The sequence below is a fragment of the Kogia breviceps genome, chromosome 18 (genome assembly GCF_026419965.1).
Source record: "Kogia breviceps isolate mKogBre1 chromosome 18, mKogBre1 haplotype 1, whole genome shotgun sequence".
Lineage (NCBI taxonomy): Eukaryota > Metazoa > Chordata > Mammalia > Artiodactyla > Physeteridae > Kogia > Kogia breviceps.
The window spans coordinates 5,443,401-5,470,305 of record NC_081327.1 but is presented as its reverse complement, the minus strand read 5'-3'; the positions used below and the strand labels follow the sequence as shown (position 1 = coordinate 5,470,305).

Here is a 26,905-nt window from a genome sequence, read left to right as displayed (position 1 = left end):
GAATAACTGAGGCAGAAGAACAGGTAAGTGACCTGGAAGACAGAATGGTGGCATTCACTGCTGCGGAACAGAATAAAGAAAAAAGAATGAAAAGAAATGAAGACGGCTTCTCTTGTTGTGGAGCACAGGCTCTAGGCACGTGGGCTTCTGTAGTTGTGGCATGCAGGCTCAGTAGTTGTGGTGCACGGGCTTAGTTACTCCACGGCATGTGGGATCTTCCCGGACCAGGCATCAAACCCCCGTCCCCTGCGTTGGCGGGCAGATTCTAAACCACTGCACCGCCAGGGAAGCCCTCATGGATAGATTTTAATGAGGAAATTAGCAAAAAAGGAAAAAGTGGATAGTATAAAGAAGCTGTTCTCTCTGTCTCTCCAACAATAGTATCCTTTTACATTTGTACCTGTGTACTTTGGTGAACACTCCAAGAAGCCAGAATGGCATGACAGCTGCTTATAGCTGGGTGACACGTGTCAAGTTGCTTTCACTCTCTATGCCTCAGTTTCCACCTAAGTGAAATGAGATATAACAGCACCTCCCTCAAAGAGTCACTGGGATGATTACCGTATCGATGTGGATAAAGCGTTTCGTTCGTACCTGGCACCTCGGAGGTGTGACGTATTTGCTATTATCAATCTTGTCGTCTGTTAGAATATATCTTTCCTCGGGGACTGGCAGGGTCAGAGGGCGTGTTAGATGTTGCCAGACTCCTCCACAGGGAGCTCCGAAAGGCGGTTTCCCAGAGCTTCGCCACCGCAACCGCGATGTCAGACTCTTTGATCTCCGCCTTCTCAGAGGTGAATAGTGGGAACCCGGCGAGGTTTTAAATTTGCATTGATTTTCTAATGAATTTGGTTAAGCAGTCTTTCAAGGAGACTCTGTGCTTTTCACAGCCGCTTCAGGATTCTCCTGGGGAGATCGTGGTCTTTGATTGGGGAGAGTCTCGCATGGTTGGTGAGGTGGGTTTTGAGACCCAGAGACAGAGAGAGAGAGAGAGCAGCCTCACCGCGTGGCCCAGCGCGGGAATCAGCATTTCCTTGATCAGCCTCTGTGAAGCGTGTTGTGGGGGGTGGGGTGGGTGGACGATGCCCTAAACCTCGGATTCTTACTCTACCAACTATGGACTGAAAATCCTTCTCTAATAAGATTTCTATGAGAATCTAAGAAGGCGATTCACCCCTTCGTTCATCCCATAAGGACAGCTCACAAGTACTGATCGTGCCCTGGGCACCAGGTCCTGTCCAGAGCTTTATAAACGTGTGAACGCCGCATCTCGACCCTATGAGGGCGGTAGTACGATTATGCCCACTGATGAGGAAACTTGAAGCTCAGAGAGGTAAAGTCACTTACCAAAGGTCACACAGCGAGTGAGTGGTAGTCAAGACTTGAGCGGTCTCACTGCACTAATCCATCCAGTGGTGTTTACTGAGTGCCTCTCAGGCGAAGGGCTAAAGATAAAAGGTGAAGGAGACAAAGACCCCCACCTTGGAGGCGCAGATATTCCTTGGGCGGGGCCGACATTACGGGGGGAGGGGCTTACGTCCTCTAGCCTTCAGGGTCCACGGCCTCCACCTCCACGTCGTACGTACTCTGTCCCTACATAGTACTGACCGAGCACATAGTAGGTACAAATCTCTGCCATCCCCTGGGATTCAAGCGTTCCTGACAAGAACACAGCCTCTGCCCTCACGCAGCTCAAAGCCTAGGAAAGGCAGTCCTGAACAGCAGGACCCTACAGAAAGGTATTTACCTCCCAGGCAGGAGGGAGGCAATTACGCGCTCTTAATCACTACCTTTGTTTCTCTCCGCAAGGAGAGAGGAAAGGCGGCGCCCCGAACCTGGCCTGGTTTGAGATGTTCCCAGCCGCGGGAGACAGACAGACTGTCATCAGATGTCGGAAAATAGCTGTCATGAGACGCCTCCCCCCCTGACACCTGAAACCCTCCCCCTGCGACTGCAAAGTCATAGGTTCTACTCCTGTTGACGGAGCGCCCACATGCTTTCAAATTCTCCTGCAGCCTCACTGGGGCAGAGACTCACTTACCCGAAGTCCCAGCCGGGCTCAAGACGTCGGGATCGGGATGCAAACTCAGCACCTCGGATGTCACGGTGAGCTGTGCTTGGATCTCCCGGACCCCGTTCTTGTTTGTGTGGAATAAAGCGAAGTTACACCCTGGTCTGTGTCACCGTTTCTGCGTCCTCCACGCCTGGGTCTGTAATGAATGACGTGCAGCCGTCCTGCACCCCTCAGACTCACGCTGACCGAGACCTGGGTTTCTAGAGTGTTAAAGGATTCACTCGAAAGTGGGGACCCCCCCACCACCACGTGTCTCCCCTGGGGTGGGTGATGCTGGGGACCCCAGAGGAGTGAGACCAGAGCCCTGATCTCAAAGATGCCGCAGACTAGGGGACAGAGATGGACACAGACAGTGAGAGCCAAGGCGGTCATGGCTGTGACAGGGCAGGTACCAGGTGTGTGGCACCCGGAGCTTTAGGGTGAAGCCGTGGGAGGTGACATAGAGGGCTCTGATGGGTGACAGCGGAACGCCAGGCTGAGCGGCTGCGTCTTTGTCCAGGGGCACTGGGGAGCCATGGGAGGTGTGTGAGCAGGGGAGGGAGAGGGTTACTGGGTGTAGAAAGAATCCTCTGGGGCCCCCATGGGGGTGGACGGAGACCAGAAGACTGGTCTGGGAGGGGGGGGGTCCAGAGAGAGAGGAGGAGGCCTGGGCAGAGACCAGGCGGTGGGGGTGGAGAAGAGAGAGTGGGACAGAGAGGGCTGGGGGGGTTGAAGGGAGGGAGAGGCTGGTAGTGGGCTCTAATGTGGGACCCCCTCCTGCTCCTTCCCCCTCCCAGTCCCGGGCACTTTGAAGCCCACAGGAGCCACAAGATAAAGCCTGGCAGAGCAGAGCGCTCGCATCCCCTCTTTGCCCGCAGCCAGCCCCAACCCTCCCCCCACAGCCTGGACCCTCCCTCCATGCCTCTCCTTTGGCCATTCTGGGTCCAGATGCCGCCCTCCCCGAGGCCTGTCCCCAACCTCCTACCCCCTCTTACTGAGGGCGCAAGCTCAGCAACTGAGTGCCTGGCCCTCAGAGAGCCTCCCAATGGCTGCTCTAGAAAATGGGTGTATTATTTTCCTATGGTTGGCGTTACAAATTCCCACAAACGTAGTGGCTTCAAACAACACACATCTATCTCATGATTCCAGAGGTCAGAGGTCCTAGATGGGTGTCACTAGGCTCTAGAGGAGAATCCATGTCCTTTCCTTTCCCAGCTCCTAGAGGCTGCCCCCGTTTCACGGCTCATGGCTTTTGCCTCCATCTTCAAAGCCCAAAGGTAGCATCTTCATTTATAGATTTATTATTATGTTCTGGCCATGCCACGCGGCTTGCGGGATCTTAATTCCCTGACCAGAGGTCGAACCCGGGCCATGGCAGTGAAAGCGTGGAGTCCTAACCACTGGACTGCCAGGGAATTGCCCTGCAGGTAGTATCTTCAGATCTCTCTCTGCCTCCATTTTCCACATATCAGGATCCCTATATTGTGATTATATTGGGCCCACCTGGATAATCCAGGCTCCTCTCCCTCTTTTACAGTCATCTGACTAGAAGCCTGAATTCCATCTGAGACCTTCATTCCCCTTTGCTGTGTAAGGTAACATACCCACGGGTTCCGGGATGAGGACGTGGACATCTTTGGAGCCATTTGTCTGCCTACTGCAGTGAGCATGGGGTTCCCTACTCACATTTATTCATTCATTAATTCAACAATATTTATTGAGCACCTACTATGCGCCAGGCACTGTGTTAGGATGAAAATCCTACTATTATGGAATTCCTCTGTTGCAGCCTTGGGGTGGGGTGCGGGGAGGAGTGCAGACAGACAATTAATCAATTACAATTTTAAAAAATCAATGTGTGATCATCCGTGCTATGGAGAGGAAAGCAGGAGGATTAAGGGGAGAGGGAGTGTTGAGGGGTTTAGACACCTGAAACAGGCAACCGTCAGCGGAGACCTGAGTGATGTGAGGTGTGGGGAAGGGCGCTCCAGGCAAGGGGCACAGCGGGTGCAAAGGCCTAGAGGTGGGAGGAATGGGGGGTGGGGAGCCCTTGGGAGGATCCAATATGGCAGCCTGTGATGTGCTCGGTATTCACTACCCACTCTTCCCATGCACCCTTGTTCTCCGGCTGAGAAAACTGGAGCTCAGAGATGAGGGATCTGGTCGTACGAGGAGGCGGGTGGTCTCTGGACTCCTGGTATAGTGTTCACTCAGTCTGGTCTAGGCCCTGAAGCTCCAGCCATGTCTTTTCTGGAGGACCGCCCTGAGGTTTTGCATGTCTTCCTCATCATTGGGTTTTAGCCTCTTCTTCCTCCTGATCTGTCACCAGACCATGAGCTGTGCATGCAAATACGTCCTGAGGTCTCATGTGACCGGGTCCTGAGCTGGGAGATGCTGGGGACACAGATATGAATCAGCCCTCCAGGGGGTCCCAGGCTGGTATAGGAGATAAATAGGGCACAGACGGTTCCAGTCTGGAGGGATTAAGGGGATCCGAGGGAGGAAGAGGGAATGTAGAAGGACTAGGCCTGGAAAAGTCAGGGAGGGCTTCCTGGAGGAGGGGGCATTTGCATTGGGAATTGATGTATGAGTAAAGTTTGCCAGGTAAAGATGGGAATACATTCATTCATTCACTCATTCATTTTACAAACATGTCCTGAGGCACTGTGTGGGTTGGTTGTTCAAGGATGATTCATGCATTTATTCATCCGATATATCTTTGTTGGGACTTCCTTGGCGGTCCAGTGGTTAAGATTTCACCTTCCAATGCAGGGAGTGCAGGTTCAATCCCTGGTCGGGGAGCTAAGATCCCACATGCCTCAGGGCCAAAAAACCAAAACATAAAGCAGAAGCAGTATTGTAACAAATTCAATAAAGACTTTAAAAATGGTCCACATTAAAAAAAAAAAAAGTCTTTGTTTAGGCAAAATAATACAATGGTTAAGACTTCAGATGCTGGAGTCAGTCAACCTGGATTCTTTTCTGAGTTGTTTCATTTACTGAATGGCTCATTTATTTAAGTTTGCCTCAGCTTTCCCCTTGATAAAATGAGGACAGCAATAGTATCATTCTCACAGGGTTCTTGGAAGAATAAATTAGAACGATGCATGTGAAGGTCATAGCACATTGCCTCATACATAGTTGGCATTTCATTCCTGCCCTTGGCTTAGCATGAACCTCTCAGAGACCCTACATGCAATGAAGGTGATACCTGATTTAGTCTGGGGGGGGGGGTCGTAGTCAGAGAAGGGTTTCTGGGGAGGGTGGCACTCAGTCGGGTTCTGAAGCCTGAGTAGGAGTTTGTTGGCTGGAACAATAGGGTCCAGTCCCGAATGAGGAAATGGCAAGGACAACGGCTAGGTGTGCACATGTGTGCATGAAACCACGTGGCTTGTTCTAGGAAACGCCACAGCAGAAGGAAGGGAAGTGGTGAGCTAGGCAGCTGGTGATGGGGGTGGAGCCCCAAAAGCTAGGGCTGCAAATGCCAGGCTGAGGAGCTCAGACCTCGTCCCGGGGGCGATGGGAGGACAGCACCCACGCAAACGAGCTGACCCTTCGGTTCGCAGGTGGGGAGACTGAGGCCCGTGCTCAGACCCTGTGTGGTGGCCCCTCCGATCTCCAGCTCTCTGATCTCTATCCACTTGTGAGCCTCCCATCCTGGGTCCTCCAGGGGAGACCAGGCCTCCAGCTCCAGCTCAGACACCCTGGAAGACGCCTGCCTCCCACCTGCTGGTGGGCTCAGGACAACGAGGAAACAGAGTGGGGAAACTGAGGCCCGCAGACAGATCAGGACCCCCGAGTTAACATCCTGGCCTCTGAGGTCACACAGATACGGGTGCAAATCCAGGCTTGGTCTCTGTTTTTGTCTGCTTTGATTTTGAGCAAGTGAATCTCCTCCTCTGAGCCTCAGTTTCCCCGTCTGAAACGTGGAGCTGTTAAGAGTAGCCACCTCGGGACTTCCCTGGCGGTCCAGTGGTTCAGACTCCACGCTCCCAATGCAGGGGGCATGGGTTCGATCCCTGGTCGGGGAACTAAGACCCTGCATGCCGCCAAGCACGGCCAAAAAATAATAAAAATTAAAAAAATAAGAGTAGTCACTTCGTGGGGCTTGGCACAGCCAGGGTCCTGCGGTCCTTGAAAGATACAGGCTTCCCGAGAGGATGCAGGAGAATGCCAGGGGTGAAGTGCACAAGACTGGAGCAAGCCTCTAGTTCTGGGGGTGGTTTGATGCAATGGTGCATTAAGGACAGGAAAAGGGGTGCCGAGGAGGGTGGGTCTCCACCCTAGGCTGAGGGGCCGGGACTTTGGCCAGGGGTACCGGGGAGCCATGGGAGGCCTGCGAGCAGGGGAGGGGTAGGTCTGCTCTGCATTGGATGGGGTAACTGGAGGCAGGGAGGGCCGGGAGGAGGCCGGGCTGGGAGTCCAGCCAGGTGGGGTGGAGGCATGCACAGCGCCCCAGGTCCGGGTGGAAGGTGGGGCCGTGCCCGAGATGGGGGACCCGGGGAAGTGGGTGGGGGGCGGGGGGTGGGACTTGCTCACGTGGAGGCCCGTGGAGGACCGTCTGGGCACCTGGCAGAGCCCTGTGACCACCGGCGACGGCCCTCTTCCCCCCCCCACCCCCCCCCCCGCCTCCTCCCCGGCCGCCCTCATCTCCTACCTCCCGCTGATCCAAGGGGCAGGGCCCCTCCCGCCTCCCCCTGTGTCCGAAGACTGGTATGGCCACCAGAGGCCGTGGCCGACGCCGCCTTCGCTGTTCTCCTGCCCCCGCCCCGCACCCGGACGCTCTCCGGCTGGGCCCTGGGTGGCATCTTCTGCCACCTGGACCGCGGCCTCGTCTTCCCGACACCCTACGCCAGCGGCGGCCCGCTGCGCCCCTGCGCTCCAGCGCACCTGGGCGCAGAACCACGGCACAGGCTGGAGGGCAGTTGTCTGGCCCGGGGGTTTGGGGCTGCTGCTTCTGGCCCCGGGCACGTCGGCGCTGTGAACCGGGCCGACCCTTTGAACAAGACGCCTGCCGGGGAGCCTGTCCGGCTACCTTCAATCTCCAGCCCTGCACCGAGTCAGCTGGCGTTCGGCCTCGGGGTGCCACCGGCGGTAACGAGTGCCTCTCACGGCCTCCGGAGGACCAGGCTGCGGCCGGCGAGGCTCCCAGGGAGGCCCACCCCGGCTGCTAGGGCTGCCATAGGCCGCGGGGGCCATGCTGTTTCTCTGCTGCTTCTGTCGATGCTGGTGGAGATGCGAGAGGCCGGGCCGGACAAGGAGGAGGTGCGGGTGCCGCTTAGCCCCCCGGGGCTCGCCCTGCTAGGGGCCCGTGGCTGCATCAACCCACTGCTCTGTGTTGGAGCGGACCAGGCCTTCAGGCAGCGCCTGTGCCGGGCGGGCCCTCTGGTCCTGCCAAGCGCGGTAGATTGAGGAGGAGACGGGTGCGGTCTGTCACCGCGGAGGGAGGCCCAGGTGTCCTGCGGGGACCGGGAGGGAAATTCCTGGGGGGGGCCTGGGGACATTTAGGGGGAGTGTAGAGGGGTGGGTCTCCCATCTTATCAAACTCCAGAGACTGTGAGATGCTGAGAGAGACTGAAATGTAGAGAGGGGGACAGGGACCCGGGGTGGGGGGCAGGGGCCCAGAGAGAGGGGGACAAGGATGCAAAGAGAAAGCAGGCCAAGTGGAGGGAGAGATGCAGAGAGGGAGGAATGGGCACTGACGCAGACGTGACAGCGTCACATCGACGTGGTGGCGGACGGAGGCCAAGGCAGAGAAAGGACGCGAGAGACAGGTCAGACTGTCGGGGAGGGCCAAGTGGGAGACGAGAGAGAAAAAGATACGAAGACAAAGACCCAGGAGGAGATGGAAATAGAGCTACATACACTCTGACTGAAGGAGAGGAGAATGAGTGGGGAGAGAGACAGATGGACAGGGAGAGACAGACAGACACACAGAGAGACATGGGCCTGGATCTAAAGACAAGATTATAGACATGGGCTAGGAATTTGCAGCCAACCTTCCTGGTGATGCCAGGAATTAGCAATACAATATCTGGGCTATGGGGCTTTCGGAGCTACAACCGGGAAAGTCTCATGCATGCTGGGATGCCGTGGTGCCTGCAGGTGGAACCGAGTAACACAGGCCAGTCCTTGGCCACCGGATTTTCTGGGTCTCCGGGACACTAGTTATCATTCGTCTTCTCTTGCTGACTTCTGAAATATGCACGCGCCTCCTAACCACGCCCCCGCCCCTGGAGAAGGATGTCGTCGGTCATCTTTGGTTTTCAAACTCCCAAATGTTTCCAAACTAAAGGGTCATTTTTGCTCCACGTTTCTGAGTCGTTTGATGTATCCATGGTGCTACCTCAGAAATGCACTAAGCCCCAAGGGGGAAAATCTATCTCTTCCGTCCTCGGAAAATGCATTATAGTAGATGCCTCTTGACCCTGTCTGCACATCAGAATCTCCAGAGGAGCTTTTAAAATCCAAATCAATGCCCAGGCCCCATCCCCAGGCGTTGTGGTTTAAGTGGTCTAGGGTAGAGCTGGGCTCTGGGAGTTTCAAAAGCTTGCCAGGAAGTCCCACGGGCAGCGGGCTGAGCCCCACCCATCTCCAAGTGCCTGTGGCTGTGCAAACGCGACCTTGGTAGCTCCCAGGGGATTGAGAAACCCAGCACTCAATGGCTGAAAGCCCTGGAGGTGGAAGTGGGGAGGAGGGACACAAAGATCGATTTCTTTGTCAATATTTGTTTGTTTTCCAAACGTTGACAGCCAAGACCCAAGCTGGGGGTCCAGCAGAAGTCTGATTTATTCTGGGCTCCCCCAGTCACAGCCAAGAAGGGTGGGGAGGAGGTGCGGGGGAGGGGAAGAGAGGCAGGGAGGCTGACTCTGATTGGGAGAGGTTGTTAGGAAGCCTTCCAGGTGGAGCTGACACACAATAGGGGAGGGAAAGGGCACTCCGGGCAGGGAGTACAGCATGTGCAAAGACCCTGGGGTGTGGCTTTTTTTTTTCCCCTTTAAACCACCTGTGAGTTATATATGTTAAGATATACTACAGAGGGGGCGTAAGAGGTGGGTGCGATTAAAAAAAGAAAAAGACGGGAGGGCGTCAGGTCAAACACAGCTTCCGGGACTTCTCTGGTGGCATAGTTGTTAAGAATCCGCCTGCCAATGCAGGGCACTCGGGTTCAATCCCTTGTCCGGATAGATCCCACATGCTGCGGAGCAACTAAGCCTGTGCGCCACAACTACTGAGCCTGCGCTCTAGAGCCTGCAGGCCACAACTACTGAGCCCACGTGCCACAACTACTGAAGCCCGCGCGCCTAGAGCCCGAGCTCCGCAACAGGAGAAGCCACCGCGATGAGAAGCCCGTGCACCGCAACGAAGAGTAGCCCCCGCTCGCCGCAACTAGAGAAAGCCCACAGCCCACGCGCAGCAAAGAAGACACATCGCAGCCAAAAACAAACAAACAAACAAACCCCCAAACACAGCTTCCTATGCCAGGCTGAGGGGCTGGGACTCTTGTCCCAGGGGTGCTGGGGAGCCATGGGAGGGATAGGTCACCTCTGCTTGTAGAATGACCCCTGTGAAGACTGAAGGAGAGAGATAGGGGGCGCGGCTATCCAGGGAGAGAGGAAGGCCCCTGGGAGAGGGGACGAAGCCTCAAGGACCGCTTGCCCGGCTCAGGTCTCAGAATTCTTGTTTTGCGGAAATCGACTTCCCTGTTGGAGCTGGGCCGACCAACTTCTGGCTGGGAACATAGTACAACACCGCCCCCGTGTGGTTATTCTTAGCCTTGCAACCAAGGTCTCCTATAAGGAAGGCTGTCTTCTAAATCAGGACGCTCAGGAGAGTTAAAGAGGACACTATTACGAATTAAAATTATAGTGAAACTATAAATTCGTTTCTAATTGGAATTTTCTAGGCCTTTCCTAGGAAACCCAGTATGTTCAGTCACCCTACTCGGAAGCTGCCTTTTCAGATCTTGAGGTGAAATGAAATTGTTTATCTGATGAGAAAAATGGATGAAACTTGACCAAAGGCTGGGGTGTCAGCCATGGCATTCCACCTACTGGCGATGGAGACAAGGAGTGGGAAGGAGGCAGTTAGTGAGGGAGCTGGTAACTGACTGTATATCTGGAGGTCTGGACACGTTTATAAGTAAGGGGCATTTACAGTAGGTATTGAAGGCTGAACAGGAGTCTGTTAAGAAAAGAGAAAGTTGTGTTGATACAATATAGCAATGAAGACGATCGCTACAGACCCTTTGCAACTTGCAAATTTCATTCACATCTTTGATCTCAGGCTGTCCTTGCCATGGCCTTCTGGGGCCCACTGGTCCAAGATTTTCACCTTTGTCTGACTGAGAAGAAAGCCAAGACTCAGAGAGAAGGAACAAATCTGAAGTACACAGCAGTCTGTGTTGGTACCAGGTGGTGAATCAGCCCTGCTTCTTCTGCTATCTGTGTTTTTGCGCTCAAAGTTGGAATGTCCTCCCCCCCCCCCCAAATGCTCCTGACAGACTCCTATTCATCGCTCAAATACAGCTCAGGGGGCTTCCCTGGTGGTGCAGTGGTTGAGAGTCCGCCTGCCGATGCAGGGGACGCGGGTTCGTGCCCCGGTCCGGGAAGATCCCACATGCCGCGGAGCGGCTGGGCCGTGAGCCGTGGCCGCTGAGCCTGCGTGTCCGGAGCCCGTGCTCCGCAACGGGAGAGGCCACAGCAGTGAGAGGCCCGTGTACCGCAAAACACACATACACACACACACACACACATACACACACACACACACACACACACAGCTCAGTTTCTGGGCACCTGGCCTCAAACCTGATAGTCTATTCCCCTAGCCCCCACCTTCCTCAGCCCCAGGAGCCCAGGCCTCCTCTCTCTGACCCAGAAGCCTGGCCCTCAGACAGAGTTGACCCAAGGCTGTGTGCCAGCCGGGGTGGTGGGATACAGCAGGGTGTGCTGATTTAGTCACATTTATTTGGTCTCAGAGGCTAGAGTCACGGTCAGGGCAGAGGCAGGGCTCTTGGATTAGGGGTCCTGTGTCTTCTCATTGCTGAGCCTAAGAGAGGAAAAGAGACAGAGAGATACACAGAAACGTGGGACAGAAAGAGAGGCCAAGATGATAAGGTGCAGGCCAAAGGACCGAGATCTAGCCTGCTATCCCTGCCCTCTTCCCACTTACCTTGTTGAAGAAGTAGATGGAGGTGAGGATGGTGAATGCGGCTATGGCCAGGGTCACAGCCTGGGGGGAGGGGTCAGAGGTCAGGACCCATCCCTTCCCCTCCCCCGCGCCTCCCTCCCCCTGCCGGACCCCTCCTCACTTCCTGAAGATTCATGGCCAGAGGTCTCAGTCGCAGGGTTGCTTGGCCTCCCTCTCCCTTTCCTGGGCCTGTGAGCCAGAGAGGGATCAGCCAGCAGAACCTGACAGAGGGTCGTCTGGGAGACCAGAATGGTGACCATGGTGACAAGAGAAGGGCATTCTGGGTAAGGGGACGTTGTGGCAGAGGCTTGGGGGAGAGGGGCATTTGGGTACAGAACGTCACATGGAGTATGTGAACTTGGAATGGGGACATTTGAGCTGGGAGAGTCCAGACCTGCGACCCTGGAGGGTGCTGGGGAGCCGTGAGAGGGCTGCAAGCAGGGGAGGGTCTGGGTGAGCTCTGGGTGCCAGAAATATCTTGGAGAAAAAAAATAAATGAAAAAAGAAAAACACGAAGGAAAAAAAAAAAAAGAAGAAGAAGTATCTCGGAGCAGGAAGAGACTGGAAGCCAGAGAGCAGATAAGGTGGCCCAGGTACAATTTCCGCCAATGGTATCTGCCGGTTGCAAGATTTAGAGACACAGCAGGGGGAGGACCGAGCCTTCCAGAGCCCGGTCACCAGTTTGGGGACGGGAGCAGCAGTTATAATGGTAGCAATCGTGGCAGAGGCAGCAGCTTTCCCATCTCTGGGCCACGGGGACAGCGATGTGCCCGGGACTCCCATAGCCCTCTGGCGGCCCTTGGCTTTTATTCCGCCAGCCTTCCCGAGAGTTCGTGGACCTAAATCTCTTTGGGTCCATCACGCCTTTAGGACTAACTTTGGGGTTACCAGAAACACAGAGGACAGAGGAAACCAGTGCAGTCAGCCCTCATTATCTGCGATTCCATCTCTGCTCAGAGCGGCTACAAGTTTGAGTCTGAGGACCCGCACATTCCCAGCTGTGGTTGATCAAGGTGACGGTTCTCTGCTCTCTCGTTTCAGCTCAAGCAGAGAGCTGTCCAGAGGCTGGAGACAGGAGGGGGCCGTGCTGGGGAGGAGCTCCTGCTCTGGGGCCAGAGGGATGGGTTTGGATCCCAGCTCTGGCACCTGTGAGTGGGGTGGCCTGAGGCAAATTTTCTAGTTTGTAAAAAACAAAAAGAAAAAAAAAAAAAGGATCTACCAGGACGAGTAGTTTTTTGGATTTAAGATTATAATCTACGTGACACACACACACATTTTCCCCAGAAGCAATGATTCAGTATTTGCTAATCCCGCGTTCCCAGTGACTTGATGCAACAGAAATGCTGGAAATGACAAGAATCAGCTGTGAAATGATACCTGAGTGCACCAACCAGAAAATTCCAGAAGGCAAGACATTGAACAGGGCAACTGGCATGGTCTCTCCAACAAGTCCGCGTCCCCCAAAAAACCAAGGCAAACGGACTTGCTCTATTTAAACAAATCCATAAGAGACGTAAGACCAGATTCGATGGGTGATCCTGAACTGGATTCTGGTTTGCATACATTAGCTGTAAAGGATATTTGGGGAGATACTGGGGACCTCTGAAAGGAGGGTGGGTGTTAGATGAGATGAAAGTGTTATTGACATGGAAAGGAGATGGTTCCAAAATTGCATGTGCGATATGATCTCATTTTGGTAAAAAGTACATATATTTTTAAAATGTGGGGACTTCCCTGGCGGCCCAGTGGTTAAGACTCTGCACTTCCACTGCAGGGGGCAAGATGCTGCGTGGTGCGGCAGGGAAAAAAAAGAACGTGTGTGCCGAAAAATCTGGAAGGATGTGCTGTCTCAGTGCTGCAGCAGAAAGCGGCAGGCGCAGCTCAAAAAGGTTGAATTGGAGGGAGTTTCATGCAGGGCCCACGTTCAGAGCCAGCAGGACAGCGCCGCACTGGGCTTAGGAAACTTGGGGAGCTGCTGCCACCCAGTTGGGTCTGAATTGAGTCCCATCGAAGATCAAGTCTTCACCCCTGGTCCCTGTGAATGTGACTTCATTTGGAAATGGGGCTCTGACTCCGAAACTTGATTGATTCTGTCTTTGACCCTCATTGATTTTACTTACTCTTCTCACTCCAACCTTTGACCTCTACCCTTCCTCAAATCTGACTTTCCTATACCTTCCTTTGTCTCCTGACAGACCCCCAATTAGGATCATCCCTCCTGACCCCTTATCTCTGATCCCTGATACACATGTACTGAACTCTGACCCCATGACCTCCAATCTGCCCTCATCTTGACCTTCTAACTTCCAGCCTCCAGCGATTCTTTTTTTTTTTTTTTTTTTTTTTTTTTTTTTTTTTTTGTGGTACGCGGGCCTCTCACTGTTGCGGCCTCTCCCGTTGCGGAGCACAGGCTCCGGACGCGCAGGCCCAGCAGCTATAGCTCACGGGCTCAGCCGCTCCGCGGCACGTGGGATCCTCCCAGACCGGGGCACGAACCCGTGTCTCCTGCATCGGCAGGCAGACTCTCAACCACTGCGCCACCAGGGAAGCCCTCCAGCGATTCTTATGTTCCTTTTCTTTTTAAAAATTTATTTATTTATTTACTTTTGGCTTTGTTGGGTCTTTGTTGCTGCACACGGGCTTTTTCTAGTTGCTGTGAGCGTGGGCTTCTCACCGCGGTGGCTTCTCTTGTTGCGGAGCACGGGCTCTAGACGCGGACTTCAATAGTTGTGCCTCGCAGGCTCAGTAGTTGTGGCTCGTAGGCTCAGTAGTGTGGCACTCAGGCTCTAGAGCGCAGGCTCAGTAGTTGTGGCGCACGGGCCTAGTTGCTCCGTGGCATGTGGAATCTTCCTGGACTAGGGCTCGAACCCGTGTTCCCTGCATTGTCAGGCAGATTCTTAACCACTGCGCCACCAGGGAAGCCCCTGATATTCCTTTCTGACTTTCATTGACTCAACTGACCCCCTTAATCCTCAATGTCCACCCAACTTCTGACCCCCAACCCAACTGCACCTGACATTGACCTGTGACCCTTGATCCCAACTTCTAACATTGAAGGCCAGCCCCTGAACCCGCCCTGAGTTTTGACCCCCAACACCTGAACTTCGACGCTGAACTTAATCTGAAGCTTTTGGTTTGCTGCTATAGCTGACCTCTGACCCTGACCGTGGTACCCTGGCCTGGCCTCTCCCCTCCGCACGCACCCAGGTGTACATTCGCAGCACAGACTTTGACCGGACCCTGGAGAGCGCTCAGGCCAACCTAGCGGGGCTGTTCCCTGAGGCCGCCCCAAGGCGCCCCGAGGCCACCTGGAGGCCAATCCCTGTGCACAAGGTGCCCGTCACTGAGGACAAGGTCAGGGGGTTGGACGGGGCCTGGAGGTGGTAGGGATGGAGGGAGACAGGGACCCCAGAGATGGAGAGGGCCAGCGGCTCAGAGAGCAGGCTCGGGGCCTGGATGGGTGGCTCCCGGGAGCCAGAGCACCCAGCCCTTCCCTGAGGCTGAGCTGTCCTGATGGGGTGAGCCGCCTACCCCACACTGTGCAGCCGGATCTCGGAGACACGCTGGACCGGAGACAGGGCCCCACAGCCCGACTCCCCGCGCCTGCAGTCGGGCCCCAGTCACGCTGCTGTCCCCGCTGAGCCTCCGTTTCCTCCAACTGCTGAGGTTCCCTACACGCAGCTGTCCCCGATACCAGGAGCTGAGGAGGGAGGCCACGGAGGCCGCCGAGTACCAGACGGCCCTAGAGGGTTGGACGGTGAGCGAGGGCCTGTGTGGTGGGGCCGGATGGGGCGGGGCCGGATGGAAGGGGCGTGGCTGGCGGGATAGGGCGGGACCTGCGGCGCAGGGCGGGGCCGGTAGGACCTCGTGGCGCCCGCCCGGCTCGGAGGTCTGTCAGGCTCACCCTGCCCAGTCCGGTGCATCCAGGACTTCTTGACTCACCTGGAGAACTTCACGGGGCTGTCGCTGGTCGGGGAGCCGCTCCGCAGGGCGTGGAAAGTTCTGGACACTCTTATTTGCCAGGTGGGTCCCTGCCTCACCCACCCAGCCAAGTCGTTTATGGCACCTGGGTTCAAATCCTAGCTTTGCCGCTCACTACCTGTGTTCCCTCGGCCGAGTCGCTTAACCTTTAGTGCCTCAGTTTCCCCATCTACACAATGGGGACGGCGACACACGTATCAACACCCCCTGGGTTGCTGTTTAGATCAAAACGGGTTAATTCACGTGATGCCTTAGAACAGCGCCTGACACAGTGAGGCCTTTCAGTCTGCGCGCTTGCAACTCCAATCCCCCAGTTCCAGAATCGGAAAAGCGCCGGTAACTCAGGCTTCGGCGGCAGGAGCTGACCTGAAGCTGTATGATGCTGGTAGCCCTTTCTTAACCCACTTTATGGGAATGTATGTCTAAGGGGGCTGCCCCAGACCCCACTGGATGTGTTATGAGGTATAAGGTATCCTCACCACCGTACCTTTCTAAAATTCCAAACGTCTGAATTCTAGAACAGCCCTGGACCCAAGGATTTTGGATAAGGCCTTCTGGAATGATGGTCGTTCCTATGCTTAATTAATAATCGCTATCGCCACCCCATAATTTCCTGACCAGTCCTAGCCCACGAGGGGTCCAGATGAGGGTTGGGAGAGAGGATTGCAGCTGATGGGGGCAACACAAGAGGGCCTAAGGGGAGCATGAAGAGCTCAGGACGTTGCGGTCACTTTGTCCCCCCTCTCTCTCCCCCCAGCAAGCCCACGGTCTCCCCCTCCCATCCTGGGCCTCCCCGGATGTCCTGCAGACACTAGCTCAGATCTCGGCTTTGGATATTGGGGCACACGTGGGCCCACCCGGGGCAGCCCAGTTGTCTGGGGGTGAGGTGTGGAGCTGGGAGGCTGAGGCGCCCTCCTCTGGGGAGTTCTTAGCACTCTATGTCTTGCCCTGTCAGGAATCCTGCTGGATGCCATCCTTGCCAACTTTTCTCGGGTGCAGCACTTGGGGCTGCCCCTGAAGATGGTTATGTATTCGGCTGTGAGTCTTTGGGAAGGGAGGCAGTGCCACGTGCCTTGAGTAACTCCTATCTCCAAACCATACTCTTGGACCATATCACTAGAGGCATGGAATCTGGAAGGAGGGAGGTGATGGTGTTATGGGAAAGAATCCAGTTTTTCTGGAAGGACTGGCTTTTTAACTGAGCTGTCATCATATTTCGTGTCTATTTAACCAATCTTATTAAGTGACCACCTGAAACTGGTAGGGCTGCCTCCGGGGTGAGAAGGTTTGGGGGGATTGGTTCTAAGGGGTCTGAGGGACACCTGGGAGGCAGCTGGATGCACAAGCCCAGGAGAGAGGAGCCGCCCGGAGGAGCCCCGGACCCGCCCGCCCGCAGCACGACAGCACACTCCCGGCCCTCCAGGGGCCCTGGGTCTCTATGACGGGCACACCCCGCCTTACGCCGCCTGCCTCGGAGTTCCGGAGGCGCCTTGGGGACCCGGATGACGACACAGGGTGAGGAGGGGGTGGTACCCGGGAATGGGCAGGACCAGAACTCTCAAGAGGAGTGATGGGGTGCCAGGTAGAGGGCGTGGCCCAGGCCCAGGCCCAGGCCCCGAGGGGGAACTTACTGGGGACGGTATCAGGAAGTAGGAGTCAGGAGCCCAGTTCTTCACCCAGCTGCTCTTCTCCAGGTTTCAGGTCAGCAGTAGGGAAGGCAAGGAGGGGCCTGGGTACCACCACCTCCTCTCCCTCCAGGAATGTCACCATCTCCCTCTTCTACCGCAACCACTCTGCTGGCTTACCCTTGACCCTCAGCCTCCCCGGGTGCCCGGCCGCCTAACCCCTTGGGCCGCGTCCGCCAGCTGACTGCCCCCGCCTGGCCTCTGGCTCACGGGGTCCCCTGCCTTGGCTTCCACGAGCCCGCCACCGCGGCAGGTGATGGCCCTCGGTGCTGGGGTGGGGCTCAGGTAAGTCACAAGCAGCCCTATGTACGTGTGGGCTTAAGTGTGCATATTCGTGTTAGCGCACGTGCACAGGTCCGTGTACACGCGCACATAGGTGTGGATGTCTACTCATATATACGCTCCTGCACGGATCTATGCATACACATACTCGATGTACACGCACACGCTTCGGTGGTCCTCTGCACGTGTGGGTGAAACGTGCACCAGTGTTTATGTACAGGTTTCTATACATGCCTGGGAATGCGTGGTGTGCGTGCGGGAACCTCTATTTATAGGTGCAGCACATGCGATGTGTGCGAGCCTGCGGGATGACCTCTCCCACCACGGGTCGTGCACTGTTCAGGTCCAGCTCACTCAGCCTGGCTTTGGTGCTCGCCTGGTAGCGGGAAAGCTAAGGTTCAGAGCCTGGCCTTACGTAGGCCAGCCTGCCAACCCGGAGGCTGAGACTCTGGGCTAAGCATCGTCTCTGCACCGCCATCTCCTCTGACACACACGACTCCTCCTTCAGGTTAACTAGCCTCTGGGGAGCCAGTAGCAGGAGGGGTGGCGGTAGCATCCCCTCTGGGCTACGGAGCATGGCATTTGCCGTCATTACGATTTGGATTTGGAGGGGGCGGGATCCCACCCCAGTACTGTCCAGTATGGTAGCCACTGGCTGCCACATGGCTGTTTGAATTCACATTGTGTAAATAAATAAAATGTGAAATTCAGGTCCCGGTGGTACCAGCCAGTTCAAGCACTCATCAGCCACACGTGGCAGGCGGCCGCCCTAGCAGGCAGTGCAGACAGGGAGCTTCCACGGGACAGCACGTAGGGAAAGGTACACTACCTACCACACAGCAGGTTCACGCGGGGCTCGCTGCAGACCAGGCAGGCCCGGCCTGTACTCGCGCTGCTGCATTTAGCCCGGCGACCCAGGGGGTGGCTCTGCCCTGCCCTCACGCCAAGCACCAGGCAGCAGTCCGGGGTACCAACGACGGTGTCTGCATCAGGCACACGTGTCAACACCCCATCAGGCTGTTGGTGGGTAGCCTGGTGTGCGCCGTTAACTGCCACTGGGTGCCCGTTAGATGGGGGAGGCTTGCAGGATCAGAGGTGGGGCTGGGCAGCCAGACACGAGAACCACCCCCGGCTGCCAAACACCTTGAGCACGGGAGGGCGAGGGCAGGGGTCAGCAGTCCCGTCCTCACGTGTGGACAAGCCCGGCTCCACGCACCTCCTAGCACCACCTGCCCCGGGCCCCCAAGGGAGCCTCTTGTCATGAGCACGCGGCCTACCACTGCCCCTGCTGGTGCCGGGACAGTCACAGGGCCTCAGGGAAGGCCTCGGGATGCCCTCTGCACTCCACTTCTTGGTCCTGCTTGGGAGGCGGGGCTGGAACTGCAGTGGTGCAGCCTCTTGCTTCCAGATGCATGCTAGACCCAAAGGAGGTTCCAGCCGACGTACCTGACCCCGCGGCTGTGAGCTCGGCCTCTCCTCAGCAGACTGCTGGGCCGCGGAGGTGGCGGCCTCGCCGGGGCTGCCGTGCAACTCTCTCCATCCTCACCCAGGGACGGCTCTGGCTCCTGCTCCACACGCCTGGGCCCAGTCAGGCACCGCGTCTCACACGCAGTGGCGCGCGGGCCACTTCATGGCTGCCTGCTGCTGCCTGCCCGGGCTGTCCATCCTCACAGCTGGGATTCTTGGCCCCAGCACCCCTTGCCCACAGGTACCAGCCACACACTCTGCTATAGAAACTGGAAGGGGCTGGCCGCCCCCTTCGCAGGCGAGCAAAGCGCAAAGTCCAATTTTAGAAGAGAAAAGCATTGCAAGAAAAACTTAAACGAAAAACCTTTGCAAAAGGGGAAACGAGCACCCATGAGACCCAAGTGCCGTAGGAGGAAAGAGGTAAAAAGACTGCATTAAACAAGCCTTAAGAGAACGGGTACAAGCTTCAAGGCGCTTTCACGGCAGGGGCTGCGGGGTCGCCCGCTTGGCCTGTAGTGCTTCAGAGGCCCGTGTGACACGGCGGCGGGGGCCCACCCACCATGCCCATCGGGCCCAAGTGTAACAGACTGCAACGTAACACGTCGCCTCGCGTCCAGCAACAGCAGCTATCAGCCGCTGCCTGCTCTCCACCAGCTCTGGAGGCCGATGCCCACGGGGTGGGCAGGGAGCAAGGACACCCCTCTCTGGGGCTCCTCGAACACCGGCTGGAGCCGACCAAGGCTTTGCGTCTCCCCGACGACGTCCCGTTTGTCGCCCCGAAGGCCCGGGAGACCTAGTCGTGGCGCACGGGTGGCTCCGCCCCGCAGGCTTGGTCGGAGTACGGCGGACACGGGGGCTGCTCCTGTCCGGGCGCGGGCGTGTCGCGGGTCTGGCTGCGCCCGGCCTCCTGGATGTACAGCTCCAGCAGGACCTTGGTGGGCTGCTTGTCCACCCGCTCCTTGGGCATGCCGTGGCTCAGCAGCCAGCCCATGAGGTCCTTGCGCGTCGGGTTGGGCCCCAGCATGAGCCTGGCGCGGCCCGGCTGGCTCTGGCGCCAGAGCAGGCCCACGTCGGCGACCGTCCGGATGACCATCACCGCCTCCAGCACCGTCACGCCCTTGACCAGCAGGCCGACCAGCGAGAGCCGCAGCTCGGAGGGCGCGGCCGTCAGCAGGCGCCGCTGCAGGCCCTGCGTGAAGGGCATGTCCTCGGGCACCAGCCACTCAGGCTCGGGGAGCGGCGGCGGCTCGCGGTAGATCCAGTCGAGCATGCCCAGCTCTCGCACCAGCTGGATGCCCTCCTCCATGGTGGTCCAGGGTCGGAAGGGCAGCTCGGTGCCCTCGAAGTGCAGGAAGGACTCCCAGCGCTGGCGCCAGGCCAGCAGCAGCCAGGCCAGCAGCGTCCTGCCGTCGCCCCGCAGAGCCTTGCAGTGGTAGTTGAAGACGGCATCGCCGGTCAGGTCGCCCAGCATCAGCAGCTCCCTGGAGCTCAGGGCCAGGGCCAGCGCCCCCTGGTCATACACCCGCAGGATCCACGTGACCATGAGCTCGTTGGGGTTCTGCCGGAAGCGCCGGGCGATGGCCAGGAGCTCAGTGTACGTGTAGCAGCGGTCGCCCTGTCCGGCCATGGCCACGGGCCCAGAAGAGCCGGGAGGCTGGAGGGGCGCGGCCACAGGAGCTGCGGGAAGAGCACGGCACAGAGGGGCATTGGGCGGGGAAATAGTCACAACCCCCCAGCCTCTCCCCAGAGAGGGGAGCCCCTCAGACCCCCAGGTGTCAAAGGTCCTGGGGGGGCACTGTGTCCTCATAGGAGATCAGAGCCCAGTGCTGGACATCACAGGGGTCCCCAAGCACGGCCCCTTCAGGCACCAACTGAGCACATCTCACTGCAAACCACGCCCCCCCCACGCCGGTTGGCCTGTTTCTCATCCCCGCCCCTCCCGCATCCACCTCCTCTAACACGCCCCACTCCCATCTCTGCAGTGAATGCAGCAGAACTCTCGGGGGATGGGGGGGGGGGAGGCTGGCGCTCAACGATCCCAGTGATCCCCAGCAGTACCAGCTGAGGCGCCTCTACAAGCCCAGGAGGGGCTGGGCCCAGGACCTTGCTGGGGGCGGGGGGCAGCGGGGGGTAGGCCCACAGCACACACACCAGGGGGCCTACCCCTCAGCCCGATCCGATCCGTGCAGACAAATCACGGAGGCGCCCTAAGGTCAAAAGTGGCAGAACCGGGGATCAAAACCAACCTCGCTGGTCCTGTATCAACTGTAGGGAAGAAGGGGGCGGAGAGAGAAAGCCCCCATCACCCTGTTGCACCTGAACACGGATGGAGGCTGCAGAGATAAGCCCCTCCCCGCACAAGGAGACGAGTGTGGGCAAAGCCACAAGCTCTACGTGCCTCCGTCTCACCTGTGAAATACGGACGACACTGCACCCATTGCAAATAATGGGGTTATTGTGACGATTAACTGCATCTAGTGCTTAGGAAAGCGACCCGGCTCAGACTAAGTACTCAGCATCCGTCCTTATTATAGTAATATTACCATCCTCTATAAATTTTATTAACAAATTTATAATATAATAAGTTGAATATGATTATTACAGTATTAATAGTAAGGGGAGTCTCTTCTGTTCTTACCGAGCGCTGCTCAACTCCTGGGGGAACCACCTGCAGACAGGAAGGGATGGGGGAATGGAGAGGTTAGTAGGGTGCAGGGCAACCATGGCCCCCACCCGTCCCTCCCCAGAGACGGGACTCCCCCACTCAGACCCCGGGGTGTCAAAGGTCCCAGGGGGCACTGTGTCCTCAACAGAGATCAGAGCCCAGTGCTGGACATCATGGGGGTCCCAGTGTCCTCAAACCCCACAGCCCAACTCCGCTGCCCCCGGACTGGGCAACGCAGAAGAGAACATTCCCACCCTGCCAGTTCTGCTGGACAGCACCGCCTCCGATACCGACAGACGTTACCCATCCCTTAGGGCTTCCCTACCCTGCTGTCGGCGTTTCCTCTTCTCACCCCCCTCACACAGCCCTGCCCGAGTGACACTCTCCCTACTCCACATTCTCCCAGAAATTCCCTCTCAGCCCACGAGGAACCTTCAGAGCTCTGCAGGGCACCTCGGATGAAGAGCACAGCCCCCCCCGAAAAACGCTCAGATGATCTGCATTCCGAGCTACCCGTTCACAGGACGCAGCTTCTCAGCCCCTAAGGTACCTGTCAGCGAGAATCTCAACCTCTGAGAACCCCCCAGGCTACACTTTCAGTTCTCCATATTATGTATTTAGAAAGTAACCTAAATACAGGTGAAGACACACCTGTATCAGTATCAAAAGTCATCCTTATTAACGGGAGTACAGATTTAGGCCCAGACCTCATTGAGCAGAGGAAAAAACCCTCCTAGAGCTGGGAACACTTGTTTCTTTTTGGGTAACACACATACCCATGCCCATTTGAGGATTTATTTAGCTCTTTCAAACATTTGTGAAACATTCTCCAATGTGGAACATTTATGAAACATTCTCCAGATAAACCATGTTCTTTGACAACAAGTATTGCAGAAATTGAGGGTAACCGTAACAACTTTATCAGTTTACATATACACGATGCATGGGAAGCTGCCTCATCTTTGCTGAAAGGTCACTGTATTTAGTCTGCAAACCACCCCCACCGCCCTGCAGTGTGCGCGATAATGCTTCTAGCCCTTCTGTTTCTTTTCTTCTGCTGAGTTTGAAAATTAGATTTCTGATTAGTCCTTTTCCCTGAAACCCAAAAATATACACTGGGCCCTCCATATCCGCGGGGCCCTGGAACCAATCCCCCATGGACACCAAAAAGTGACTAAACATCTTCCTCTTCTACAGCCCATATATTATTCCCTGTCATATTCAAGCCTTACCTTTGATGTGTACTGCCCACTCTACAGACACAGAAACTGAGGCTCAGGAGACCAATCACTTGACTAACATCCCTAAGGCCAAGAACAGCAGAGCTGGGATCTGCATGATTGCTGGCATATAAAATTAGGTCCCAGAGATATCTGATGTGAAGTCACCCCAAATGAGGGTGAGATATTTTAGACCTGGGTGGGCCAGGGACTGGGAGCAAGGGTTCTTACCAAGGTGGGTGGGCCCTCAGCTTGAAGACACACCTGTAACACAGGAAGGATTTCATGAGGGTGGGGGAAGAAACAGTCTGGGGGTCCAAAGAACATCTACACCAGGGCCCCTCAGACCCCCAGGTGTCAAAGGTCCTGGGGGGGCACTGTGTCCTCAGGGGTGATCGGAGCCCAGTGCTAGACATCATGGGAGCTCCAGTCCCTCTGCAACCAGGTCCCAAGGCCACTCACCTTCAGGGACAGAGGCCAAGCAAGCTAACAGTGCTTAGAGACTGGAAAACACAAAATCCATCGGACGTACAAATGCCCAGAGCCTTCCCTGTGGTGACACCAAAATGCCCTCACCTCCCCAGCGTTACAGGTCCACAAGGGACTGTCCTCAAACCCATTACACGGACAGAACCTGCTGACTAACCCCCTTGCCTAGTTTTGCAGATTTCCAGCATTGGCTATACCTGCTACTGATCCTAAACAATGAAAGCTAAAAACGCAACCATTTTTGAACAAATCAACCGTGGAAGACATTTTGGAGCTGACTTGGGAACTATAGACATAGCGCAGATAGGAGATGCCCTCATTAAGGAATTATCTGAGGATGACAACGGCATTGTCATTAAGCAGAAAAATGTTACTTTAGAGACACAATGATAACTATTTTGGATGAAACAAGAAATTTACTTTCAAAACGTGAAGGACACAAAACTAAACGTGGGGAAATGTTCTTACTGTCACACATGTCTATTTCCCTGCATGTTTGAGGATTTTAACAATAAAAAGTTTAAAAAAATGGCGCAAAAAATTAATACATGGGACAATGGCAAAAGAGGGCGCGCTCCAATGATGAATGGATGAATATCCTTCCACTTGTGACATGGTAACAGTTAGGATAAAGTCAACGGTTTTTTTTTTTTTGCGGTATGCGGGCCTCTCACTGTTGTGGCCTCTCCCATTGCGGAGCACAGGCTGCGGACGCGCAGGCTCAGCGGCCATGGCTCACGGGCCCAGACGCTCCGCGGCACGTGGGGTCTTCCCGGACCAGGGCACGAACCCGTGTCCCCTGCATCGGCAGGCGGATTCTCAACCACTGCGCCACCAGGGAAGCCCTCAACGGTTTTCTAGATGGTTGACTAAAGGGAGAAATTCAGCTAGAGAGAATTCCTGCTAGGTGGTGGTGTGGAGAGAAAATCAGCTAGCTGCTCCTGGGCTGGATCTCCTTGGCAGGGGCGTAGTATTTCTCGGGAGTCAGGGAAACGATGTCCAAAAAAGCCCGGTTAGCCCAGAACTAACGTTTAACACAAAACGTTTAACTAACGTTTAACACAAAACTCTTGATGTTGAGTGACCACTGATATTTAAGTGACCGTGTCAGAATGATTTCTGAAAGTGAACAAAAGCCCCATTTACTGTCTCCTAAAACTACTCCTATCTGGTTCTCAGACACAACCCAGTACTGCACTTAAGAGACCCCACTCGCACTTCTTCCTCAGGAACCCTTGAGATTGTCTCTACCTGCCCCATAGTCTCTGTTCTACGTTGCACAAAAACGCCAGCCACATGAAACGCAAGAACGATTTTCGAAGGAAAGTACGTGTAGCTAGCACAGGTGTGGAAAACCTCAGAAAGAAAAACTCAATGTCACAAGCCCCCCACGCTCCCCGAAATGGACAAAATGGCGGAGCCCTGAAACGTGGGCAACAGAAATGGCGCAGCCAGGCTGCGGTGCAGACAAAGGAGGACTAGTCCTGGTGGCCCCAGTTCGCTTCGGCGGGAGGATTCCTCTCCCTCCCACCCCCTCCCACCCGCAAAAAGCCACCACCCTCTCCGGTCGCCACTGCCCGCCCCGCAAAGAGCACTCAGGCTCGCCCCGGAGCGCGGGTGCCGTGCCCTTACAAACGCCCTGACCCCGTCCACGCCATGGCGTGGCCATCCCCGCAGCTGCCCCAGGCACACACGACACGCGCGACCCAGGTCCCAACGCACACCCTCCCGCGAGGGAAAAAAAAAAAAAAAAAAAAGAGCCAAAATGCAAAGAGCTCTCACCCAACCCTCACTTTCTTCACCGCGTGCGCGGGTTGCTGCACCTTCCGCTTTATGGCGCGCGCCGTTCGCACGGCCCGCCCCCCGGCCCCAGGTCGGGCTCCGCCCCGAGGCATCCAGCATATTCGCCGGTGTCGGAAACCCCACTTTGGTGATTGGGGAAGGAAATACTGCCTGTTTCCTCTAGAATCTTTCAGAACAGGCGATGAGACATTGTCCCTGGAGGTGGAGGAAAAGAGAGCAAGGAAATATTGGGGCCCTTTCCCCCCTCCCCCTATCATGAGAGTCTGGCAACTCTGTGAACAGCACAAGAGGCGGGCGGTGAAGGGGAAGGACCCCAAGTGTGGGAGGGGCCAGAAGGAAGTGCCAGCGCGGCAGTGGCGCGAGCTATGGCTGTAGGGGCGGGGCCGACTCAGACGCAGTCCCAGGCGCAGGGTGGGAGGCGGGGTCAGTGCGGAGATTGACAAGGGGGCGTTCCGGGAAAGGTTCTGCTGGGCGCTGAGTTAGAGGCCAAGCCTGCGCAGTGAGAGGCGGGGCCAGAGGCTGGACTCTGGGGCTGGAAAGCCCGACTCCTGGGTCGAGGGAGGAGGGTGTTGGAGGCCCGGACTCCCCTGGAGATCTGAGGCGTGTCTTTCAACTGACATGATTGTAAAAGTTTTTTTCAAAGATATTAAATGAAACTTCTCTACTTCAAACCCACTGTCCAGAGTCGCCATTGTCAACAAGTTGGTGTGGACTTTTTACTTTATGATACACACACACACACACACACACACACACACACACACGTTATGGGTAAAGATGCTTTTTTTTTTTTTTTTAACTCCAGTAGTCTCATAAGTAGTCTCTCCCCATCGTACACAGAGTGACCTCATTCCTTAAGCAGTGGCAAAGTATTCCCTTGTGTGACTAGAACATTCTTTGTTTAGCTGGTTCCCCTGGTCATTGGGGTTGTTTTCTTCCTTCTAGTGAGGAGACTCCTCCATGAAGCCTGTGGTCTGAAGTAAAAGGAAGAGACCTAAACTCTGTACTTAAATGACACATTTCCTTCACTGGTTCCTACTTCCCTCAGAGGAATGCAAAGTCCTCACTGTGGCCCAGAAGGCCCAGAGTGACCTGGTCCCTGTTCCCTTTCTGCCCTCATTTCCTTCCTCTGTCTCCCTTGCTCATTGCTACACTAGCACATTGGCCTCTCTGGTCTTCCTGGAACCTGCCAAGGACATGTCTACCCCAGGACCTTTGCATGTGCTGATTCCTCTGCCTGGAACTCTTTCCCCCAATCAATCCCCATAACTCTCTTCCTCTCTTCAGTCCTGTTTCTGCTCAGATGTCACCTTAGCATAGAGCCCTCACCCATCTGCTCTAAACAACAGACATCTCCTTTCCAGACTGGTCTCCCTTACCCTCTGTTATTTTTCTTCATAGATCTTATCTCCTAACATATCTATTTGTGGGCATGTTTTTTTCTTTTTGGCTCCCTGCTGAATTGTCAATTCCTTAAAGACTAGGATTCGTGTCCAGTTGGGTCACTCCTGTAGACCCCGTGTCTGGCACCTAGTTGCAGCTCACTTTTTGTTAAAAATGAACACATTGGAGAGCCTTTTGTGGGAGACAAGAGGAAGAGTTATTGTAACAACACTTAATGAGCACATACTATGGACTAAACTCTAACTAGATTAAGGCACAATTGGCTTTCTGTATCCACAGTTTCCACATACACGATTTCAACCAACCACAGATCGAAAAAATTGGGGGAAAAAATAGCTCCAGAAAGTTCCCCAAACCAAAACTTGAATTTGCTGTGTGTCCCAGCAACTATTTGCACAGCATTTACATTATATTTATAACTATTTACATAGCAATTACGTTGTATTACATATTATAAGTAATCTAGAGATGATTTAAGATGTACAGAAGGATGTGCATAGGTTACATGAAAATGCCCTGCAATTTTATATAGGGGACTTGAGCATCCCTGGATTGCGTTATCCAAGGGGGGGTCCTGGAACCAATTCCCTCCGGATACCGAGGAACAAGTCTACTGTCATTATCCTCCAAACCATATGCAAAAATTGGCTACGTATAACCGCCT

The 26,905-nt window shown here is 55.5% G+C and overlaps 2 protein-coding genes, 1 long non-coding RNA gene and 3 other non-coding genes across 13 annotated transcripts; 1 reads left to right on the top strand and 5 right to left on the bottom strand.

Annotated features, from left to right (window-relative positions):
* Nucleotides 1-11,035: 11,035 nt before the first annotated feature.
* On the bottom strand, nt 11,036-13,922 carry LOC136792996 (uncharacterized). The gene is made up of 3 exons (XR_010837662.1): nt 13,850-13,922; nt 11,228-11,287; nt 11,036-11,104 (listed from the first exon to the last, which is right to left on the bottom strand). It is a non-coding gene; the product is annotated as an uncharacterized lncRNA (long non-coding RNA).
* A 298-nt stretch (nt 13,923-14,220) lies between these two features.
* On the top strand, nt 14,221-17,160 carry ACP4 (acid phosphatase 4; the record flags this gene model as incomplete). Its single annotated transcript, XM_067019639.1, is given in 11 exon segments — nt 14,221-14,253; nt 14,453-14,607; nt 14,912-15,002; nt 15,173-15,268; nt 15,984-16,107; nt 16,182-16,264; nt 16,623-16,650; nt 16,653-16,701; nt 16,703-16,741; nt 16,985-17,063; nt 17,065-17,160. Coding segments are annotated over 11 exon segments (873 nt in total), but the record flags the coding sequence as incomplete, so codon positions are not given.
* A 1,913-nt stretch (nt 17,161-19,073) lies between these two features.
* On the bottom strand, nt 19,074-24,905 carry LOC131744587 (Friend virus susceptibility protein 1-like). 8 transcript variants are annotated; one of them, XM_067018439.1, is made up of 5 exons: nt 24,817-24,888; nt 22,558-22,809; nt 21,299-21,328; nt 20,824-20,925; nt 19,074-20,337 (listed from the first exon to the last, which is right to left on the bottom strand). In XM_067018439.1, the coding sequence occupies exon 5, from the start codon at nt 20,285-20,287 to the stop codon at nt 19,454-19,456; it is 834 nt and encodes a 277-aa protein (XP_066874540.1). In that variant the 5' UTR covers nt 20,288-20,337; nt 20,824-20,925; nt 21,299-21,328; nt 22,558-22,809; nt 24,817-24,888; the 3' UTR covers nt 19,074-19,453. The 8 variants fall into 8 exon arrangements, with proteins under 8 accessions (XP_066874540.1, XP_066874539.1, XP_066874538.1 ...); XM_067018438.1 differs by having other exon boundaries at nt 22,777-22,809; nt 24,817-24,886; XM_067018437.1 differs by having other exon boundaries at nt 20,907-20,925; nt 22,777-22,809; nt 24,817-24,886.
* Nucleotides 20,414-20,505, bottom strand: LOC131745650 (small nucleolar RNA SNORD88). Its single transcript, XR_009332385.1, has one exon. It is a non-coding gene; the product is annotated as a small nucleolar RNA SNORD88 (small nucleolar RNA).
* On the bottom strand, nt 21,418-21,505 carry LOC131745651 (small nucleolar RNA SNORD88). The gene has a single exon (XR_009332386.1). It is a non-coding gene; the product is annotated as a small nucleolar RNA SNORD88 (small nucleolar RNA).
* LOC131745649 (small nucleolar RNA SNORD88) lies at nt 22,881-22,972 on the bottom strand. Its single transcript, XR_009332384.1, has one exon. It is a non-coding gene; the product is annotated as a small nucleolar RNA SNORD88 (small nucleolar RNA).
* Nucleotides 24,906-26,905: the final 2,000 nt, after the last annotated feature.